A 19549-nucleotide genomic window follows, 5' to 3' on the forward strand; every position below is an offset into this window, starting at 1 on the left:
CATATTGTTGGAAAGACTTGAAAGTCCAGTTTTCTTGTTTTGTAGAACTGTCGTATACAAAATTTTCAGATGTGGCTTGTTATAAAATGAGCTATATTGATTTCCACATTAACTCTAGAGGTGTCTGATGTCCTAGAAAAATAACAGTTTTCAGTTCCTAGCCCTGCTGAAGGCACATATTGGATTTATTTCCTCTCCCTGCCTCTAGATTATGCTGAAGTTGAAACCAGAATTGAAGCTTTAAGAGAACTTCTATTGGATAAGCTGCTTGAAACTCCATCAACGTTACATGATCAAAAACGTTATATAAGGTAATAATCTGACTCGTGTCTTCATCAGACATATCATGTTAGATGTGTATTTAAATCTGTTTCCTAAATAGGGTAGTAACTATTTTTACTGTGGTTTAAATACTAATTTTAAAGCTGTAAGTGGAGAATTTAAGATGTTATGATTATATAAATAATGGCAGTGGATTGGTACTCCTGAGTCAGATAATAAGGAGGGTTTAATACAAACTGCCATTTAAATTTGGTTTTGGCTCGTTTACTACTCAGTCTAAATAGTGTAGTTCCTTTATATTTCATGAACACGAAGCAGTTCCCCAGTTTTCACTGAAATTCCTAGATTTTCTGCCATTCACAAAGCCGAAGTCTGTTGTAGGCCTAGTGACATGAGTTGACTGGACCTTCTTCTACTGGTAGACCTTAACTTGCTTTACAGTCCTTGAATTCAAACTTTACAGTGTTCTGGAACAAGTGATGGCTTTACTTGGTAAGCTTTTGAGTTTTGGATGTTACTAGGGCTCCTAGTGTGGCTTGACATTCTGAGTGCTTTTTTCAGTTGTCTTAAAAGATGTAGGCCAAATATGCTGCGTGTGAAGCATTCTTAAAATTCTAACACTCATGTGAGGTCTTCACTGTTTTGTACACTCACCAGGCACTGTCGAACAGAAGTGCGGAATTGATATATTAGGTCCCTTTGTGTTAGTTTATGAAGACAATGGCAGTGTACATTTATGTAGAGTGCTTCTCATTCTTCTGAGTGCTATATAAATACTGCCCATTTATTGGAATTGTGTTTTAAGGTGAGTAGTTAAGCATTTTGTATCTCTGAAGGAGACACTACTGTTTCCTTTCTATGTCAGTCTTGAAAACCTTAAAGAGCAGCTTCTTTATCTAAGCCAAGTCTTATGATCTCTTCTAAGGATTCTTTGGAAGAATCAGAGTTGAATATGTGTTTGATTATGAGTTTATTGTTTGTGGGGGTTTTGTTTGTTTGTTTGTGGGGGGTTTTGTTAGTTTGGTTTTTGGTTATTGTAGTTTTTCTCTAGGCCTCTTACCTTGAAGTATTGAGTCTTTAAATATATCCCAGCCTACGATAAAGCAGACTGTGTTAATGTAACTACCAAATGTATTTCCACATGTAAAATAATATAATGCGGGAGAGCAGGGAGTGGACAATTGTGAAACAATTTATTTCTAATGAATTAACAGAATGCCGGCATACAAAGCAATTAAATTAGTTTCACTACTTCAGATATGCTAATGTGTGCTAGCAGTGTAAATTTTCTGGAGGCAAAGTGTGAAGAAAACTTCCTTCAGAGCACTTCAGCTAAGAGGAAATTAATAAAACCCTAATTGTAAAATTATTTGCATAAACCCTGCTATTTTTATGAGGGTTTTTCTTCCTTTATATGTTTGTTTTGTATGTCTCCAATGTCTAAGACTGAGCGAGACCCAAAATACTGTGGTTTTACCCCTCAGATGCTCAATGTTTATCTTTATAATTAGACTTCAATTCATACTTTCATCTCACTTTATTCTGGTATTTACACTGATAATTATTTTATACTGTTCACAAACAGTTTACAATATCACTTAACAGCCAAGTAGATGTGTTTTTTCTAAGACCAGTGTTATTTTTCTTTTTTTTTTTAATTTTGTGTCTAAGCAAAGACTAAAGTCCCCCTTAACAATGAGGAAGGACATGAGCTCCTGATTTATAAATGTCACCCTGTCCAAATGGTGGGTTGTGTCATGTTCTTATCCATTCAACCCGTCCTACGTTGACAGTTTATTTTTTGTTCAAGTGATGCAGACAGTTCTCAAATAAGACAGAATTTTGCAACACGGTCCTAATTAAAATTAGGCATTATTGTAGTAATGCAGATTTTGTGAAGAAGTTAAACATTCCCTACACTACTTAAAATAATAAATAAGTCTACTTCACCTTCAGCATCTTGAATTTTTGAATCTGCCCTCAGTCTCATTAATGCAGAGTGGAAAGGAGCGCATTAAATAGTAGAGCAGATACTGCTTTTTGAAAATACTCTTTTGAAAGTACTGTTCTCAGATAGAGTTGAATGCCAAATGTTAGCCTATAATACTTCTATGTTCCCTTCAAAATCACAACAGCTGGTTGCTAATACTCCTCTTTCCCCGAAGACAGAGGGTATTTTTCTTCTGCTTATTAGAAGCCCCAATTCTTTTCATTATCTCTCCTCCCCTCTTTTTTTCCCAGACTGTTTGCAGATCCTAATGGGAAAAAAAACAAGAACAACAAAAACAAAACAAAACAAAACAAAACACACCCACAAAACAAAACACCACACCAGGAGCTTGGTTTACATTTGTTAGTGCATGTGTGTGCTTAATGAGCTGCCAAAAATTAATATCTTCTCTGTTTACTTGTTAAGGTTATGTGGTGATACAATCAGAACATATAAAGCAGGAAAAAAATACCATATTTTATGTGCTTGAGATGTCATCATTGATTCCAAGTGAGACATGAAGTACTGAACTGCAGCCTTGGCAGATAAGAGCTTGGTTTGCTGAGTACTTTACTAGAGACACACGGAAAATACATATTAATGTGCTATTAAATATACATGAATTTGTTTATTTCCACAAGTTTTTTTGGTGTAATTTTGCTACGCTATATGAAGAATGGAGCATGCAAAGCTTGTGTTTGCATTGGGTATGAGTGTATCTTAACAATTCTTGAATTTTAAAACTATGTTAAAAAAAAAGAAAAAGTAGTTTTTAATACATCTTTGGTCTGTTTTAATGAGGCCTTCAGTGTGTCAAGTCAGAACTGTGATTTTTGGACTGGGTTTTACAGATATCTTTCAGATCTTCATGCGCCTGGGGACCCTGCTTGGCAGTGCATTGGTGCTCAACATCAGTGGATTCTGCAGCTCATGCACAACTGTAAGGAGAGCTATGTTAAAGAACAAAAAGGCAAGGATATATTTTTGTTTTATGCATATATATATATATATATATATGTGACACTTAGGAATTTGGCATTGCCTTTTATTTGACAAGTTTTAGTGTATGAATGATATTGGGGGGTTTTTCCCCTCCATTTTGATAGCTTTTTACGAAGTTGAATACAGACTTGTATTTTTTTCTTCTATTATAAAAACAAAACAGCAGTTGGACTTTTCTTTTTGTTTAACTTACAACTTTTAAGCTCTTTACATGGGAAAAGCATTAAATTTCAATCATCTGAAGTTGACTGTCGTCTTGAAATTCTTCTTTGAGGTTGTATGAAGTTTGGATTGTTGTCTGAATATGCCAGTTAGATTTCTTTGTCACAAGATATGCCATTAGTATATGGATATGTAGGGCATTGGGGCATAGTGGAATAATCTGTATTTTCTTGACATGTAGTGTTTCTTGTTCTTTGTTCATGTGCAGTTTCAAAATTCAGGCTACATTGTTCAGACACAGACCTCGGAGTTGGACAAATTGGATATTTAGACAGGTTATATTAAGACCAATATGAATACTTAGTTGTATTCTGTCTTTGACTTTGCCAGTGTTGCTCCTTAAAGAAATGTGCACTTGTAGCTATTGTTTTCGGGTGTGGTAGCAATTTAGCTACCAGTTAACATGGTCTATTAAGTTAGAGTATTTTCAAAAGGCAGTAGATGGGAGGCTATTGGCCTGGCATTTCCAGTAGTAAAATCTGAAAACTGGATTTTTAAATTAGAAAGTCACGAGTAATGCCTTATTTCTCCAGAAGTCTTAATGAGTTTGCTGGTATTTCTGAAATGAGTAGGCATATTGGAATCTGGTGTCTCTTGGCTTATAGGTAACTCCCATGTTTACTACTGGTGTGTGTGTATCCCAAACCAAATAAGGTGTTCTCTTCTGAGAAACCACAGAAATCTTACAGAGTTGGAACTGCTGCAGAAATGTGCTGTAAAATTGCTGCAAGAGGCTTAAACTCTTGTTAGCAGAGGTTGTGACATCAGGTATAGAGTTCACAGGGTGCATCATATATGACAGTGATGTCAGTACATTTTGGCTTAAAGCACTCACCAACCGACTTTGTTCCACAACATGACGTGGAGTCCTGTGGGACCAGCTGGAACACCAGATTGGTTTCTTGGTCTTCTGGTCAAAATTCAGAATGTTTTCAAAACCTCCCCACCTTCTCTCCTTAGCAAAACCCTGAGCTGTGACCACCACCACCCGCCAACATAACAGCTGTCAGGAGCAAAACTCACAAAAATAACTGTGGTTGACAGTTCTAAGCTTGCTTTTTCTTTGTTCACTTGCAAATTGTTATATAGCCATCTCTCAGCTTCTTAGCAAGAAAAACAGGGGCATGAGGATACTAAGTGCTTCAGACCTTTTTGTTGTAGTGCTCTATGTAATTTTGAAGTGCATGCTCCAGTAAATGAATGGAAAACGTGTCTAAATTCCTAGGCTTGCCTTGAAAATCTCAACCAGTGTGGTGTTTTTCTTGCAACAAATCTGCTTACCTCAGCCTTAATATCAAAGGGGCTATTATGTTAGCAGCTTTTTTTGGCTCACAGAAGAGGGAATTTAAATAACTTGAATGCCCGGTAAATGTATGTATGAATAGTTAATAGTTAGTGCATATATGAAACAAATACTAATATATTATCACTTCTATTAAAGAACTCATCAAATTTCAGTAGTTTTCTTCCAGCCTTTTATGTGATCGTTACTAATGTAGTTTTAGGATACATTGTAAAATATTCAATAATTGATCTTAGTTGATAGAATTTCTCACTTAGTATCTGGTAGGACAAAGGGAGGTTGCTGAATGTGTTTTTTTCCTTTCCATAGATCTTTAATTTTGGCATACACCAGACAGGAGAAGGAAAAAATAAAACTTGGAAGAATTGCTATTAACTGCCAAGTAGAATAAAGGTGATTGTGACCAGAAGCATAGAATGTATTTTAATCTACTTCAATAGATGTATGCTTTTCAAAGAGGAAAATTGTGGGCTTTTACTCATAGATATAAAATTGATTATGCTAGACTTTGAGCAATCTAATCAACTTAAACAAGTCAGAAATGTGGTTTATGTGTTCATAAATTCACAGGTTATTTGTAAGAGAAAATAGTAATAAATTTTCAAACATTAGACTCCTCCAGTTCAAATGTGCTTCCAAAAAAGATTATTTTGTATATCAAGCATTTGGAGGAAGAGGCGGGTTGTAAGGTTGATACTCTGATGAAAAGGGCATTAAATCTCTTTCTAGGTTACCCTTTTCAACAGGGATAACAGACATTGTTTCTAGCAGATGGTAGACTTCATATTGTGTACGCTGAAATAAGCAGACAGCAATTACAGTTCCACCTTGAACATATCAACAATTCCTTGCTTTTCTTAGCTTCATTCTTCTTCTGACTGTGAACCTGTGCATTCAAACTGACTTAGTCAAAACTTTTCAGCACAGTAAACTTAAACCTCAGTAGCAGATTGTATCTATTTTTGTGTTTGTGCACGATTTTTCAAGTTTTGACTGAGTTTATGCCAAAGCATTTTGCTGCTATTTTATTAGTTTTCAATGCAGGGCTGTGCTGTGAATCATTAATGAATTTTACTACCTGAAATGGATTTGGAATTAGATGAAAGCCTTTGCTTTTCTTACTTGGAAAAGTCGTTATTGAAAACTCAGTCATTCTGGATAGGATTTTTGTAGCTGATTGTTAAAAAAATTATTCTCAAAAAAACTGTTTGCTGGACATGATGTATCCAGCAAGGGAAATTCATCTAAGTGAATTCTGAGGAGAACTTACTTCAAATTTAAGTCAGTGATATCATAAGCCAACTGTGTGCTCTCTGTACAAAACTGTCCCAGTTGTCTCCATACTAGTAGGAGTCATTACAAGTGAAATAATTTCATTTTCTTATAATAGAAATAGCATATTCTCCTATCTTCTTTAAGACATTTAGTGATGTGTCATCCCATCCAGCCCCCTAGTAATGGCAGTCAGGACAAATGGCTCTGTATAGCCATAGCAGACCTTCCTCATTTGTGAGGTAAAAAAAAAAAAATGCAGGCAGTTGATGTTCATTTTATGAGAAACTGTTGGAATCCAAGACTGTGTGTTTTAAAGAGTGGATATGTATGTATGATGGCAGATAAAAATTTCTCCTGCTCTGAAGTGCTCTGAAGTATGAGCAGCCAGGACAAAGAGACCACACAGCCAAAGTCAGAGTGGAAGCATGAGACAGTACAGGGGATGCCCAGATCACAAAGCTGTTCTTCTGCTTCCCTGATGGTCAGATTTTTTCATTAAAGGTGCAGCTGTAGATATGGGATTTATTAACTTTTTGTTTTTTTCTATTTAATATTTATCTGCATCACTAATGGAATAGGCAGTTGCACTCTCTTATTGTTTTTGAAACTTTTTTTTTTTATGGTTATGAAGTCATTTCCTGAAGCGTTGATGAATTCCCTTCATAAATCTGATCACATCCCGCTATTGCTGCCCCACTGCAAGGACCTGAAGTAGACAAAGCCACTTTGCTGTGGTTACTTAATATGTGGATGTATTAGAGAGAAGGAGATTCATGAGGCTGAATGGACAGGAAAAAGAGCATTTTGAAGGCTCTGAATATAAAGCTCAACATGGAAGAAGACTGTGCTCCCTCAAAACAAAATTTCTTACATCTCTAGCAAGAGATAGTTGAATGATGAACTGAATTGTGCTGGTATTTTATGCCTTGTATTGGCTAAAGTCTGAATAGCTTCTTCTGAACTTTGAATTTAGGATTTGTAGAAGTCTGTGGACATTTAAACATGGTACCTGGATAGTAAATGATTTCCTTCAATTAAGATTTTATGTATTTGTAATTTTTTATTTTACTTTGCAATTGCCTTATTATCGGGGCATGATTGTAGTTTTTCACTATGGTTTATGCTTCCCAGACTTGTTGGAGCACAGGAAACATGGGGGATATAATGACGTAAAATGACATGAAAATCAATGTAAATAAATGAGGTTTAGTTTAAAATTTGCCTGGGGCTCTAGGCAGATAGCCAAAATGAGTTAAGCAAGGAGATTCTTAACGTGAGTATCAGGGAAAGAAGCTGTGGAGGTTAAGACTCTTTTCTGTGTGGCCAATGGTTATTTGCTTAGACTTTAATAGTGCCTTAGGAGGTTTCATGATACTTTGAGCTAAAATGGACAGGGACTGTAATCCAGTTATCATCAAACTGACTGAAACAGTCTTAATTTCTTAACAGACCTTTCTGAGATATGTAACATTTTTTGCAAGCAAGCTATCTGTTTGTACCCTTTAGAAACTAAGACTGTAAATGGAAACACTAACACAGTTGTAGTGTGATCTTTCTGCTGCTCTTTTGTGTTGCAAGTTGTATAATATACAACTTATTGAACTTCCCAAGATAGAGACAGTTAAAACCAGAGTGTACTAGTTTGATCATTGTGATTTTTGTTGCAGTTCTTATTGATGGAAAAAAAAAAATGCAGCACTCAGAATGTGATGCACAGCTCTCCAGATATTGTAAAAAACTATGCAGAGTTTTGCTGTGCCAGAGTGACAGCAGCTGTACGTTGCGTGAAAGAGAGAGATGGATGCTTAGACCGCGTTGTTCTTTCTTATATGGCACACTGAGATTCTATTCACCTTGCAATGAATGATCCATCTTTGTTAGATCAGACAGGCCGGCAAGGCTTGTGTCAAAAGGGCCTTTTCAATTTGTTATCTTAGCAGCTGGTTCTCTTCTATTGCCTTTGCTTACTGTACATCTGGAAGAAGACTTCTTGCAGCTGGGAGCTATTTCATGTCTAAACCACATCCCCTGTCCGTAGCAGAAATACCCTTTTGACAGCAGATGTCAAGCAAACCCTTAATGGGTTATTAATTAAAAGAAAAAAATAAAAAGACTAAAAATTAATCAGTACAAATTTGACACTGGATTTGTTTTCCTTTTTATTACCCATATGTGTAACTTTGCTGTTATTTATAGTTTTTGGTACAATCTGACATGTTCAGAAGTGCAGGGGACATTCTCATTTTATATAATATTTTATATAATACTTTAATATTTAGAGTATTATTGAAACAGTAAATATTGTGATTAAAAAGCAGCACCGATAGTTTAAAATGAAAATTGAAAAGATTATTACTTCTGAAGATAAAGCGAAACTCTTCTGTGACCAGAAGTTTGCCTTGGTGTCTGCTCTAGTCTTTTAGTTCCTTATTTGGGCAGTTAAGTAAAAGCAGGTTGTTTTCAAAGTTGCTGATGTCCACTGGAGCTAGTGCTGGTAAAATGACGTCATTTTTATTTATGTACTGAATTGAAATGTTTGGCTCTTACTTCAGTATTTTTTTGGCCTGCAGGACGGACAATAAGGATTACCCTTAGGCTGTGAAATACTTAGAACACCACTGGATATAATAGGTCCAATTACCCTTTTTGTGGTAAACTGAAAAATAGTTTAATTATAAATATTTTTAGTATAATGATGACTAGCCTTAAGATTTAAAAAAGCATTAATTTAAAAATGTATTCCAAAAACATTTTTTCCATAAAGTGCAGCAATTTCAATCTTCTGCACTCTTCTGTCTGCTGGGAATACAATCCATTTTCTTCTCAATCATTGAAAAATGTCAGGTTCCTAATAAATGCACAGTTAGAAGAATAAAAGTCCTCAAGAAAAAGAATAAAATGCAGTCGTTCATCTGTTGAGCAGGTTAATTTTTCGGTAATTTCTCCTGCTTGTCTAATTTGTTGCCTAGACAAATTGAAATTCTCAATGCGGTGTCCTTGAAAGGAATCTCAGCCTGGTTGTGTCTGTGCAGGCTCCAGGCGCTGTTTGGTCAACAAGCAACAGTGGGTGGTCAGGCTGCAGCACAGGACAAGGACCCGCTGTGAGCAGGAAAAAATGTTCAAAGGTGTTTAAGGGTGGTAAGGAAGTCTGTCGCCCTTCAGAGAGTCTAGAGGCTATAGATCAGCCTTCCCTTGCTATTGTAGCCTGTGAGAAAATTCACTGTAGGGTATATAATGGATGAAAGAGTACACTAACTGTATTCACCTGGTTGCACATCTGTAGGGTCTTTTATTTCATTTAATCTTGCTCATATACACGCTGTCTATATGCATGCAGTCTGTGGAATAACTGGTGTTTGAATTACCATGGAAAATTACACTGAAAAACTATTCAGCCTGAGGCTGGTCACTTGTTAACAATTTTCTTTATCACTGCAAAAAATACTGGCACTATATTATCCCCTGGTCACCCAGTAAAAAGCTTTAGCTGAATGTCATATAAGTGATGCGCCGGGCTGGCGGAATTACAGTGGCTGAGGCTGGGTTACAGGAGGGAGGCGGGAGATGTGTGACTCCCACAAGAAACCTCTGCTTGTCAGGCTGCAAGGGAGGGATAAACAAGCAGAGTTGTGGAGCGATGGGTATTCCAGAACAATTTTTACAGTCGGTTTGGTAATAGGTTTAAAATATGAAAGAAAAGCTGCTTTTAAAGATTTAAATCATTGACTGGTTTTGCAGATCATGGAAAAACCTGATTTAAGCAAATTTCATGTTGATTGTCTCTTTAATGGAGGCTGTAACATGCTGCGTGCCAAGAACATACATGTAACATTCCAAAAAATGGGGTCATGGTATGTACATGAGCCATAAGTGCTGTCAGCATGTAAACACCCTGTAACAACTCCAGTACTGATAAACTTAGAGTAAACCTGCAATTAAGGGTCAGCACAGGTGACTTTTGATTTACAGAAAGTGAAAGCACAAATTAAATAAATGACCTCAAAAAGCATTGCACTTATTTTTTTAGATCCTTATATTGGTGAGAACTTACTGCGGTAGAACAGGTCCTGAACAAAGCTGTTGAGCTATTTATATTTGACACAGTATCTGAATGTTTTTATTTCATTCTACATGCTTTCAAAATATCTGTGCACAAAAAGTTGAAACCTTTAAAATCCTTTTAAAAAAAAGGCAATGTTAAGATTTTTAAAACTTCTTATTTGGTCTTCTCATGATTTTACAGTTGTAAATGTAGTAAGGCTTTAATTATAGTTCTGGTTTGTCATGACTGATAGAAGAAGAGAATGTGGTACATTTATTTTTCCTGTGTTTCTTTGGTTAAATATATACTTGGCACTGGAGTCACTGAAAGATATGCTACATGTAGATGCTGTATTTTGGAAAATATACTTCTGTAACTTCAAAGATGCAGTGCATTTAAAAAAAATGAAGATCTGTCAGGAATGTATTGTTCATGCTATTTATACAACATCTTAAAACCTGTTAGCACAGTAAAAAGTTAATTTCTTGAAACTTGAGATTGTTGCGGTCCTATATTTAGGATCTAGGAATGCAGAAATAGTACACAAATCGAATAATGAATAGGCAGTAAATTATTTTTTGGGTAGTTTATTTAGTTTTATAAATATTATTGTCTACAGTACATACTAATATTAATTCATTGTATTACATTATGCTGCTAAATTTAAGCTTCTGGCTCCAGAGAGGGAATGAGTTGGGATGGGAGGAAGATTGTTTGTAAGTTAAGTCTCACTTTTTAGAAGATTTATGTGTTAGCGTGCAGTCTTCAAGCGCTATCTTCTGGTAGGGTGAAAGCAAGATCAGCTTTGCTAATATAGTCCAGATGTTTATTAGTCCTGAGGGTATATGAGCTGTTGTAGTTCCCTGCTGCTGTGTTATACTTGCTTGTAATGCAAGACAACCAATTAAGAAATTAGTTCACGTTAAACTTTCTTTTCCTGGTATGGCTGCAAACTGATGATGTGTTTTTTCTGGTGGAACAAGAGAGTATTCTTTACATGTTTTCTGTTGCTGGTGAATATATAAACCATTTGGGTAGTGTGGGGTTAGTGTATCAGCAGAAATACAAAATTTTCACGTTTTCAGCTCCCTCAAGCAAATGGTTTTAATTGAGCTAATTCACATTAAGATGCTTTGGTAAGTGTGTCTGGTTTTCTTAATTCTGAGGTTTAATTGGCACTGTCATTTTTAGAAGAAATTCCTCATATTAACAAGGTGTTTGAAAGGTGAGAACCTAAATTCTATGTGAAGACATCAAAGAGAGAAGTTTTGGTGTATGATTACTTTTTTTAATCGTAGTGTTTGTAAAAATAGCATTGCTGCACTCTTGGGGATTTTTTTTAGTGTATGTTTTAACTAGCAATGCCTGTAACAATTCTGATTTGCCCTTTTTGGCATATGTTTTTGGTGGGGTTTTTTTGGCCAAATAAAACAGAGATATGTTCTTAGGGAAGCCCAAGAACTATGTGGGGCACTTAAAATTTCTCAGGGTCTTCTGTACAATTTTATTTTTATTCTGGGTAGAAACTGTAAGATATTGAATGAGTGCTTTTTTATAATCTGGAGAAGAATGAATTTGTTTTGGTTTTACTTCATTATGTAAGGTTGCTGTAATGCTTTCACAGGAGTTAATTACTGCAAATTTACAACATTTAAGATACGTTTTAGAAGTCATCGATGTTTAAATCATAAGTACTGCTTATGTGTGACCTTACACAGGTTTCTGCTGTGTATAAGTATTTGCATAATACAAGTCCATAATTAACTCCTTTCACTTGCCGCATACATACTTCAAAAAATTCTGAAAGCTTTAGGTTTTTACTTTTCTCATTATTTGGTATTTTTAGCTTGTTCAGAAGGAAAAAATCTTTCCCCAAATTCTTGCTCAACTCATTGTAGATCTTGTCTGTGACAGTGGATAATACACTGAAATCACTGCAGTGGATTCCATATTGCTGAAAACTCAACAATTTTAAAGGTGTCATAAAGATTAGGTTTTTTAATAAGTGGTGTAGGAGTTAAAAAGTGAACAGAATCATAATGCAGGCTAAAGGTAGCATGGATGGGTTCACCAAGTCAGTGTGTCTGCCACAACTGTGAATGATGTAGCAAATTGGATCCCTTTACTTAGGTGCATCATAGTATGAACAGTACTAAGATGAATGGAGGAACTAACAGCTCAGTAATGTCAATGCCACAGTGATAGGCCACAGGAAAGCTCTTTAAAAGCCATTAAAGAATTACGGGAGGAGGATCTTCTTTCAAAAGGAACTAAAACCCAATGCTGTCACCTATTGGAAGTTTGTGATAAGCTTCACAATACTTAATACTGCTCTTTAAGCCCCAGCAGCTGAAGTGACTAGTATATCTTTATATACTAGTGAAAGTACATCTTTACTACCATCCTGGTCTAAGAGCAGCATAAATTCGGAATAAATATTCTTCAAATCCCAATTACTTCGTTTTATTCTTGAATATAGGTATTGCAGTGTTGCAGCTGGTGCTCTTACTGTGTGGCCTTCCTTTTGTGAATATGGGTACTGATGGGTACTTCCTGTTGTGAATATGGGTACTGATGGAAGTGATCAAGCAAGATAAACTCAAATGCTGAGATTCTCACTACAAAACTCAGCATGAATTACCAGGAGAGGTTTCATCTCCATATAAGAAAAGTGTTGGGGGTTTCTGTTGTTGTTTTTTTTGTTTTGTTTTTGGTTTTTTACTGTGAGAATGATCGATCACTGAAGTAACCTCCCCAGGGATGTGGTAGAGTCCCCATCACTGTAGGTTTTCAGGATGCAACTGGACAAAGTGCTAGATAATCTCCTCAAGGCTCCCATTCCCACAAAAGATTTGACCAGATGATCTTTCGAGGCCCCTTCCAACCTGGGCTGTTCTATAATTCTGTGAATTGTGATTCATTTAAGTTTAGCTGTTACAGCTCAGTTGGCCAATGCCAAAATAATTTTGATGGTTACTTTCAGAAATGTATCTGCAAGGTGAAATGCATAAAGCAGCAATTAGTCTTTAGAAGAGGCACTGGCAGTGTCCAGAACATTAAAAAATTTTCATGGTCTGCTCATTATTGTATGGTTGTTTTCCAAAATGTATGTTAGACTCTTAATTATCCACCTGCATCAGATTAGATCATTGCTTAGGACTTGCTTATAGTGATCGAAATATGGACAGGTACCTAAAGAAAAATATAATTATTTGATACACTGGGAAATATTTTGCGTGTCTGTAGATATGAATAAGTATGGGGTGTTTTACAAACATGCACAAGCATACAGTGCCATTAGTTCATGTGCTTCATGATGGATGGACTCTTTCTACCTGAACTCTATACAGGTCAAACAGCTAAGAAGTAGCTGAACGCTCTGCCCTTTACTGCTTTAGCTGGAGGCATAGGAAACATTTGCTGTTGAAACATACATTTTGGTACACACCAGAAAAAATAGTGTGTGCTGTGTCACTAGTGGCATAAATACATATTTGTCCATGTCTTTTAAGGAGCTAATTGTAGGGCATTAATTAAAGTAAAAACAGATAAACATACAAACCAAAGAATGGTATTTCCCACATGGTACTTGTGGTTTTGGCTTTGTTGCAGGAGTCAATAGTGGTGTTATTGAGTAGCATTGATGTAGATGAACAGTCTAAATAAGTAAGGTTAAGAATGTTTTTGCTTGATAACTTTTGTCTTGTATCACATCTGAGTTAAATTAGAATTCTGCATGCAGTCAATTGATGTACAAAATCACTGTAACTTTTTTCCCTTTGTCCCTAGGCAACTCATTGCTCCACAGCCCCATGTTAGACCTGGACAGTGATGTGCGTCCATCACCGATTGGCCATCTCAGTCAAACTGCTTCACTGAAAAGGGGCAGCAGCTTTCAGTCTGGACGTGATGATGGTAGGCATCTGTTTCATTTGGAAAAACAAAACTGCAGTTCCCTATGGGTGTGGTGTAGTCAAAAAACACAGAAACCCATACTCTGTGTGTTTGTTTTGGTTTGTTACCAAATTATTTCTTCTGATGGGTTACTATTTTATACTAAAGAGATGCTATATGTTTTTTGCAAGTAACGGGCAGTTCATAGCTGAAATCTTTCTTAACATGTAGTAGAAAGTAATAAGAGTTGTCTTACTAGAAAACAAGAATTTTTGTTTTGGTTTACATAACCACCTACTGGCTACCACCTTTTGCTGTTGTTATATCTTTTGTGTGTGTGTTCGCTAAGATGGCTCTCCTTGCATTTGCTCCTTCTGTGACTTCTTATATCTGGTCCTTGTTCCCTAATTCCCTAAACTCAGGGAAACAAAGTGTGTGATGAAGCTACATCAGTATGTCCACAGCCAGCTGAGCCCTTGTGTGCCGTGTTTTCAATACCCTTGTCCAAACAACTTAATCTCAAGAGTGTTTCATGGTAACCACAGGAAGCAGAAAACATGTTTTTCACAGGATAGGTAATTCCTTACCAAAGTACTTTTTTTTTTTTTTTTCCAGAAAGTGGGGTTTTATGAAGGACTTTTTGGCTTTGGTCTGCTTTCATGTTAATCTCTTCCCAATTCCATGGACTTCCTTGGGAAAAAAAAAAAAAAAAAAAAAAAAAAAGAAAAATCTATAAATACTGGATTTTTTTTTTTTTGAGCAAAAGGCAGAATGAAGGGAATCTTTCAAGAATCTTTCAAGAACATAGAATGAAGAATAATGAGAAATGCACATTCTTGTGCTGCTACGGTGTATCTTCACATGCAAGACAATTAAATTGTGTCACAGTTTGAAGTTGAATGTATTTCAAAATGTAAATTACACAGACTCTTCAAAATATACATGTATACCAAGTAATTACATTACTGTGTTACTGTTACCTTTGTCCTTCCTCAGCCCAAAACCTTGAATGAAGTTGATTAGCAAGTGTTACAGAGCAAAACAGTAAATTACTGGTTGTTCTTGGATACTGTCCACTAACAATACACACACCATGCTTAATGTAGCAAGCAACATCCAAAATCCAGTTTATTTTTTCCTTGTTTGAATGCTTTTCCATGTGTGTCTCCTTAAATAGTTGCATCTACGGAAGGCAATTCCAATTCAATCAATTATTTTTGCTTTTAGAGTCTTAGTTATGGATCCATAACCTTTTACGAACTGGAAAAGATAAATCTTCAGCAAGCTCTGCGGATATTGTAGCTCCCAGTTTAAACCAAGATTCAAAGGAAAACTGAAGAATCAGAACATCAAAGTAATCAACTGCAAAGGCCACAGAGTTAGAATGAGTTGCCTCTGAGTTGAGTTCATTGGTACTTGGGTGCAAGTGCCCACTGTGAGCTTAGTTAAAAGCTCCACCATCCTTGCATTTCTCTGAGTGAAGAGCCAAAGTAAACCAACTGCTTGTCATACTTGTGCAGGAGCTGCCATTCCAAATATGCCATGATGGGCTCTGTTTTCAGGTTGCTTGTGCATTCTTTTGTTCTTTAGCAGATTTGAGGATTTTTTTTTTTTTTGATGTCTTGGTGTGTTTTTTTCACCCATGTGATTGGCAGTGATTGTCCATGAGGTGGTTTGAACAAATGACTTTGAATTCAAAACTGCAGTATTCAAATAAATTCACCTCTTGCTTGAGCATAAGTTCACGAGAATATAGAAACAGTAGCTCTGGTTTCATCTTTATGATGTTATAGCACAGATTATAGTAGAATAAATTTTTTAAAAATTTGCTTTGATATAGATTGGAGCTTTCTCTAGCAAAGAAATCAAAATATCCTGAATTTATGACCAGAATATCCTTTTGTCATGATGTGAAGTAGCTTAGTCTAACAAATATCTGCTGTCTGCAGGCTTGGGATTAAGCCTGAAATATGCTTCCTGGAGGGGAGAAGAATTTCATACATGAAGTCAGTCTTGCCAGTGTGTTTCCAGTTAGGAACATCCCTGGTTATAACCTTGGGTTGTTGCTGGAGCTTTTGGCAAAGATGAAATGATTACTTGAAGGAGCTGAAATCTTTTGGTTAGAACTTGAGGTTTGTTGGTATTATGAGGCTCTGTTGCTTTAGCAGTGTTGGCACAGCTTTCTGACGTAGTCACAGCTTATGTTAATAAGAGGAGTTTTTCTGCTACTGGGTCTAGACCAGTTCTCTAAACCAAATTGGCAATAGCAGTGCTCTGGCATCTGATACATGTCTACGCTATGAGCTCTGCTAGTTGAGCTTTGAAGTTTTCATGCCTCCTGAACAGATGCATCACTATCAGCAGTTATGCTTATGTCAGAACCTCTCTCCAAATTTTGGGCTTTCATTGTGAGTTTTTGGATTTTCAAATACTAATTCAGAGTCCCTAAACTTTTTGGCTGTGAGGAAAAAGAGCATATTGGGTAGTGCAAATTTATCCACCAATATTTGACCTCGACAAATGGATGCTGCGGAAGGCATGCTGTACTTCAAGGAGACTGAAGACTGTTTACCAACACAGTAAAATAGTGAGGCTCTGGTGAAGTTTCCTAGTTACCTAATGTGCTATCAGGCAGCTACTTTTACCTGACCAGTGAATTCCTGTTCTGTGTATGCAATATTCTCTAGCAGAGTAAAGGCAAAAAGTGCTAATCTACCCAATATTTTTCTACATTGCCACAGAGTTATGTAGAATAATGTAATGTCTTTAACTTTCTCATTTATAAAAACAGTCTATACACAAAAACACCCCATGCAACAAACACAGACATTTTTAAGGTGTTTTATTTTGTGGTTTTTTGGTTGTTTTGTTTGTGTTTTGGTTTTTGTTTGTTTATTTTTGTGGGTTTTTTTTAATTTGCAATTTCTTTTTTGAAGTGTTCTGACGTAGACTCTAATTCTTGAGGTGAACTATAAGCCTCTTATCACTGTTGTACCAATGCCCTGTTTTGTTAAAACATCATAATGGAGAAAGTTTCACTGGAGAAGGGAGATGGTTATAGAAAGTATTTCACAAAGAAGTTCTCTTTATTTTCTGTGTTAATTAGTGCTTCTGCCCCTTTACATCTTTCTCTTTACCTCCCCTGCCAGCCTCCCTTTGCACCATTTGATAAGAAGCTGAGAACAGTTATCTGCTACCAGTATGTAGCCTATTTTCCTGATGTGTTTTAATCGCCAGCGTACCAGAAGTGTAAGTGGGTTCATGAAGTGAGAGATGCTGCAGGTTTTATATTACAATTGTGTTCCTCATCCAGGAATCTCGATATATAATTAGTGATAAGTTTCTTGAGTTTTAACAACAATCTTGGAATCTCCCCTGTTTTTCGGATTTTACTAAACAAATGAAAATGAAGATGAGAGGTTGGCAACTTGCCCCAAGCCACAATGGAAATTTTTTTAAGCTGGAAATAAAGCAGATCTTCCAGTTTCCATTGTTTGCCTTCACTAGCCTGTCTAGCAACCCTCTTTTTTCAGCATCACCACCTCATTGTTTGAAACTTCTTATGTCTTGATTGTTTTCACGTAACCTTACCTTTTAGAGTGGTTTGAAGACAGAATACAGCCAAGTGGCTTGTTAGGTGGATTGCATTAGCCAGCCCTCCAAAGAGGGCCTACTCTGTATATGTTGCCATAGTGCTGGCATACTGTGTAGTCACTTGTGTAATATTAAGCAGCATCAAGCTAGTAGTACGTTTTTCATTATTAATTCAAAGTTTTTTAATTTTGCTTTTTCCTTTGCCTCTTCCCCTTTTAGCTTGGCGATACAAAGCTCCTCAGCAAGTTGTATTTGTTGAAAAGTTGACAAAACTTGTTGTAAGTCAGCTGCCCAACTTCTGGAAGCTCTGGATTTCTTATGTGAATGGAAGTTTATTCAGTGAGGTATGGATTCTTCTATATAAAAGACTTTTAAGTAACAAAGCTCTATAATAATTACATTTGAAATATTTCACTGGAAGAAGTGACTGGACTTATTTTAATCAGAGAGGTTTATAAAGCAATATGTAGACTGTTACACACTTGAGAGATGCTACCTTGACTAGTAGGTGTCTTGCAATACTAACCTATAGAAGTAGGTTTTTCTTTTCATTTTTTAAATAATAAAAGCATACAGTGGAATTACTTAGAATTCTTTCAGTGTTGTGTCTCTTTGTGTTCCAGATGCTGGAGTCAGTATCTGTGTAGTTTCACCTCTTGCTCATAGCTGGCCAGCTTCCCTTCACCGGTGATCTGAAGAAATAGCAAATTGCATGATGGACAGAGATATGTAAAACACAAAGTCATACAGAAAAAAATTGTTTCCTTTCTTTGGAACAAGAGTACTCATTTCTTGAGCTGTAGGTATTTGGAAGTGAGGACAGGTTTCAAGACGAGTGCTGCAAAATTGACCAAGGCCGAGAGGTATACACAGACATACTGTAGGGAGTCTAGTGTGGAAAAGCAGTGAGCTGCAGTCACCTGTGCTTTGAGTCCTTCTTGCTCAAATGATCTATTTGGGGTTTTTTACAAATTATGTAAATATAATCTTGATAATCCAAGGAGCAGGAAAAAAAATAAGTAATGATTTATGGCCTGTGCCATTTTTATATGCACACTATTAACAGATTTTGAAAGGAAACATTTAATAATTAATTTGATATGGGTAGTATACAGCTTACCATCGTAATTGTTACCAGATAAATGCAATAGCTTTGGGATTTGTGTTATTGCTGAAATTCAGTCACAGAATTACAGTATATTTTACAGAGTTTGCTTCTGTCCTCAAGCCATGTTTTTTCTTATCCGCAAGAACTGTAGTGATGGTATATTCCCAAGGAGTAAGTCTGACAAACACATGATTGGAGTGGAGTGAAAAGCAACTCTCTGTTCCACCAACAGATGATAAGGCACTAGTTCACACCTAATTCACACAGTTATCACTGAGAAGTCCTGCTGACTGCAGTTTGGACTCTGGGTCCTAAAAAAATGAATACAAGGTCCATAAAGAGAGGTAGAGGCAGAATAATATAGAGGGAGTAGAAAATAAGCAGGCTTTTGGACAGGCATATTGTCAGCTTCTATGTAGAATCAAAAAGTTTGTGCATCTAAAACTTCTCTGTTCAACTGTTGAGATGGTTTTTATCCTGCCATACTTACAGTATCCTGCTGTACTTAAATCCTTAAGTCATCACAGCTACAGTATTCCACTACAAAATTATCCCTGAAGCAGAACTGCACCCATAGATATCTACTGTCTTTGCAGCTTTAGTAGAAACTAAAACAAAAACCTTGGGAAAAGGAAATTTGGAAGCTTACTTTGTTGTTTTCCTTTTCTCTGACTAACTAAAGAATTAATTTCTCAAGCGGTCATTCTATTTATTGCCACTGTCTGTAAATAAGCATATCTTCATATAATAATACTAATAGGTGTACTGTAGCATTTTATATGTTGAACACAATATACAGAGCATTATAGCTCCAGTGAAATAGGTTCCATCTGTGAT

General features: G+C 36.2%; 1 protein-coding gene across 2 annotated transcripts in view; it reads left to right on the forward strand.

Annotated features, from left to right (window-relative positions):
* The window catches only part of EXOC2 (exocyst complex component 2), a 127506-nt gene that overhangs the window by 51391 nt on the left and 56566 nt on the right, over window positions 1–19549 (forward strand). For both annotated transcript variants that reach the window (XM_082046630.1, XM_082046631.1), the window contains exons 10-13: window positions 209–311; window positions 3124–3242; window positions 13906–14031; window positions 17824–17948. In XM_082046630.1, coding sequence (XP_081902756.1) covers window positions 209–311; window positions 3124–3242; window positions 13906–14031; window positions 17824–17948 — 473 coding nt within the window. The remainder of the gene's footprint in view (window positions 1–208; window positions 312–3123; window positions 3243–13905; window positions 14032–17823; window positions 17949–19549) is intronic.

The sequence above is a fragment of the Streptopelia decaocto genome (genome assembly GCF_964273445.1).
Source record: "Streptopelia decaocto genome assembly, chromosome: 2".
Taxonomy (NCBI): Eukaryota; Metazoa; Chordata; class Aves; order Columbiformes; family Columbidae; genus Streptopelia; species Streptopelia decaocto.